Raw genomic sequence first — 3187 nt, forward strand, 5'->3', positions numbered from 1 at the left:
TCCCTCTTGTCAAGTCATTTTATGTAACCCAACAGTAAACATTATAGCAGGTGTGATTGAACATTACTGTCTGCACTAGAGCCAAGCTTTGAAGCATCACTCACACAAACAGCTGCAGGAAAATGCACCAACGTTTTAAATGAATAAATTATGTATAGAAAAATTATGTTTATTTTTAACTTTGAAGAAAAAGAAATACATGATAAGGAAATATATCAGCTGTCACTTCTAATTATGTTTTGTTTCCAGATAAAACAAGTACAATCCGTGTAGTTTATGGTCACTTTCATAAGCCAGCTGGTAGATCATTTAGTCGTCTCCATCAGACATTTAGTTCATTATTTGTGATCTTCTGTCATTGTTGCCAGATGAGAGTTGCTTCAGTATGGATGTCTACAGCCCCTGAAGAAACCTGCAACAAAATACATCATACATGTATTAATACTACACTCATGCATTTTAAATGTTTAAAATCAATTATTTAATACACCATAAAAATAAAGCCAACTAGAGATTTACTTTAAAAAAAATGAAAAGTGTACAGAAGAAACATAACATAAATTTGCATTAAGGTCAGCAGTGCTTTTAAGACTTTAAACCTTGAACAGCAAGACATCTTAAGAACCTCCTCTGTCTGATATGGTTTTATACTTTATTATTCAGGTGAAGTGTTAACTTTATTTTTTCCAAGTGGAGACTGTTCAATGTTGCATCTACTGAATGAAAAAGAAGATGCACTCACCTCAGCCTGCACTTGTTGAGAAAAATGCCTCTCCTCTCTGGATACTCTCTCCTCCAGGGACCATTATCTTTAGAGCAGACATTACAAGATATATTGTCAATATGATAAACACTGAAAGATATGAATCTGAATGTCTATAAAAAGCCAACAGGGCTATTGTGGATATTTGACTTTTGTGATTTGCCACACTCACCAGGCTCTGAGTTTCTCCTTCCCATTAGACCAACAAAGATGTCATGCATTTCTCCTGATAAGAAGAATGAGAACCATTCTTTTTTTTTTTTGGATTTCATGAAATTTAAAACAACTTAAAGAAAGCAACCACTTTATATCATTACCAAATCACAAAGGTCTTACTTTTTTGTGGTGACTGTACAGCGTTTGCATCTGATGAAATCAAAAAGACAAAAACCGCTTTGTTAAATAGTATTTGAGAAAGAAATATATTAACTAAATGAATGTACCAGAAAAAAAAAATTGCTTGATTCTTCAGTTTATAGTAATGATAGTGTTGTTATTATTATTACTACAATAAAGAGAACTCACCGGCATTTCTTCTGCCCATCAAACCCACAAAGCTGTCATAATCCAAATCACTATACCTCTTCAGGATGTTCCGCTTGAGGTTGTCTAAACCTAAAGTCTGCTGCAATTATGAAAAAGAAAAGAAGGAAAAATAATGAGTTTCTGTTAACAGTCTGAAGGTTTAAAAATCCACATGATCATTACGCGCCAGGAAACCTACATCTGAAGTTGATCTGCGCGATCCCGGCTCCTCGCATCTGGACTGGCTGTATCGAAGTTTCATGACGAGGAACAGAGTCACCAGCAGCAGACCTCTCCTCATTTTTTCAGCACCACCTGTGCGAGAATACTCACAGTTACCCTGGCTTATTAGGTTGTTTCCTTTAAGGGAAAAACATCTCTGAAAATCGCCCTTTCATCAAGAACTACGCTCTAAATGTACTTGTAGCGCAAAACCTGCTGCGTAACCGGTGCGTAAAAGCGCACGGTGTAAGATTTACAGAAATATGGTCCATGAGACTTATTTTTAACGTAATTAGTAAACATTGTTTTGATTCTCTTTTATGTATTCAACAAAGAAAGAAAAGACACGACTATAATGATTTCACACAGTCCCCCAGTGTCTCCTCTCCAGCCCCACTTAAAGCCACTTCTTCAACAGAAAAAAAGACAGCTATTGAAAATAGAATACATATATAAACATTTCATTTTAAGCACTTAAGTAAAGTATTTTCTCCTTACCTGTTTTCTGTCGAGCAGATAAATTGGCAAAAGAGTCTGCTGCGTGCGCCCTGGTGCAGAGTAAAGTGGGAACGGATAGATCCTGCAGTGAGATCCGTTCAGGATAAATGAGGCGTCCACGCTCGGTGCTAATAAATAATAGCTGGATACCTGCGTAACGCCAATCAGCAACTGGAGCGTAGGTGGAGTATCATGTCTTGTATCACGTTGTGCTGAAGGCTACGTAGCCAACTCATTGATGGTCATGATGCTGCTGAGAGCGGTTGCCCCCCACCAAACACGCAAGCACTCTCATCATCAAAATAAACCAACAAGAAATAACAAACGTCCAGGCAACGTCACTAGGACATAGGTTCGTGGACGCAAGTCCAGTCCTGAATATATTTGGGATTTTCTTCTTAAAGATTAGGCTACAACCCCAGTTGGCCTTTGCTAAGAACGGGATAAATGAACCTAACATGATCTTCATCGCTGCTGATCATTGTTTGAGTTAAAACCTGAACCTGTGTGTTGAAAGTACACACAATATGTCTCATTTACCCATCTCTTTGCCACTATGCTCACATGCTCCTCTAGGTGTCTTTTCACTCCATTGACCAGTAGACATGAGCACTGTCATACAACATACTAATCTTTTTAGGAAGTAATTACATAGATAGCAGCTGCCTCTGCATGTCCCTATAGATGGCTGTGATGTATGTGACTAGATAGGCTGCACAGCTGTGTGTTTGTAAGTGACTGCCCAATACCTATTCATACAGAAAATGTGAAATGAAAACAAACATTCGTCCATCTACCTCTGGGCAGGTTTTAGTTCATGAAATAACAATTTATTTTCCCACCATGGCAATGCTCTACTTAATATGTGGTGAGTTTTTATTACGTACAAAAGAAAACGCTTTAATATATGATCAAGATCAACCGAGGAGACAGACAGACTAAAATCCAGACGTGTTGTTTGGACAGACAGATACTCATACAAGTATTGACACAATGAGTAACACATGATTCAGAGGGTCACTTTTCATGGCCGCTAAATTCTCTCCTAAACGGCTCTGACAGGTGCTGAGATGAAATGTCACTCTTGTGACTTGTATAAGCACAGATTGTTTGACAGATTTATGTCTAGCATTGTACTAAAGATACTTTATAATTACATACAACTTCAACATAGGCTGG

General features: G+C 37.7%; 1 protein-coding gene across 2 annotated transcripts; it reads right to left on the reverse strand.

Annotated features, from left to right (window-relative positions):
- Positions 1–202: 202 nt before the first annotated feature.
- Positions 203–2188, reverse strand: tac3a (tachykinin precursor 3a). 2 transcript variants are annotated; one of them, XM_051424929.1, is made up of 7 exons: positions 2009–2188; positions 1488–1603; positions 1289–1385; positions 1100–1129; positions 936–989; positions 743–809; positions 203–412 (listed from the first exon to the last, which is right to left on the reverse strand). In XM_051424929.1, exons 2-7 carry the CDS (start codon positions 1587–1589, stop codon positions 394–396), a joined length of 369 nt encoding a protein of 122 aa, XP_051280889.1. In that variant the 5' UTR covers positions 1590–1603; positions 2009–2188; the 3' UTR covers positions 203–393. The 2 variants fall into 2 exon arrangements, with proteins under 2 accessions (XP_051280889.1, XP_051280888.1); XM_051424928.1 differs by having other exon boundaries at positions 1289–1388; positions 2009–2183.
- Positions 2189–3187: the final 999 nt, after the last annotated feature.

This window comes from Dicentrarchus labrax, unplaced genomic scaffold (assembly GCF_905237075.1).
Source record: "Dicentrarchus labrax unplaced genomic scaffold, dlabrax2021, whole genome shotgun sequence".
Taxonomy (NCBI): Eukaryota; Metazoa; Chordata; class Actinopteri; family Moronidae; genus Dicentrarchus; species Dicentrarchus labrax.

What these genes read in the sequence shown, in the direction of transcription:
- tac3a (XM_051424928.1), bottom strand. Translation starts at nt 1,589, where the DNA reads ATGAGGAGAGGTCTGCTGCTGGTGACTCTGTTCCTCGTCATGAAACTT. An exon ending in GATGGGCAGAAGAAATGCCG is followed by an intron (nt 1,130 to 1,288) that starts GTGAGTTCTCTT and finishes TGATTTCATCAG; the next exon opens with ATGCAAACGCTGTACAGTCA. An exon ending in TGTACAGTCACCACAAAAAA is followed by an intron (nt 990 to 1,099) that starts GTAAGACCTTTG and finishes TCTTCTTATCAG; the next exon opens with GAGAAATGCATGACATCTTT.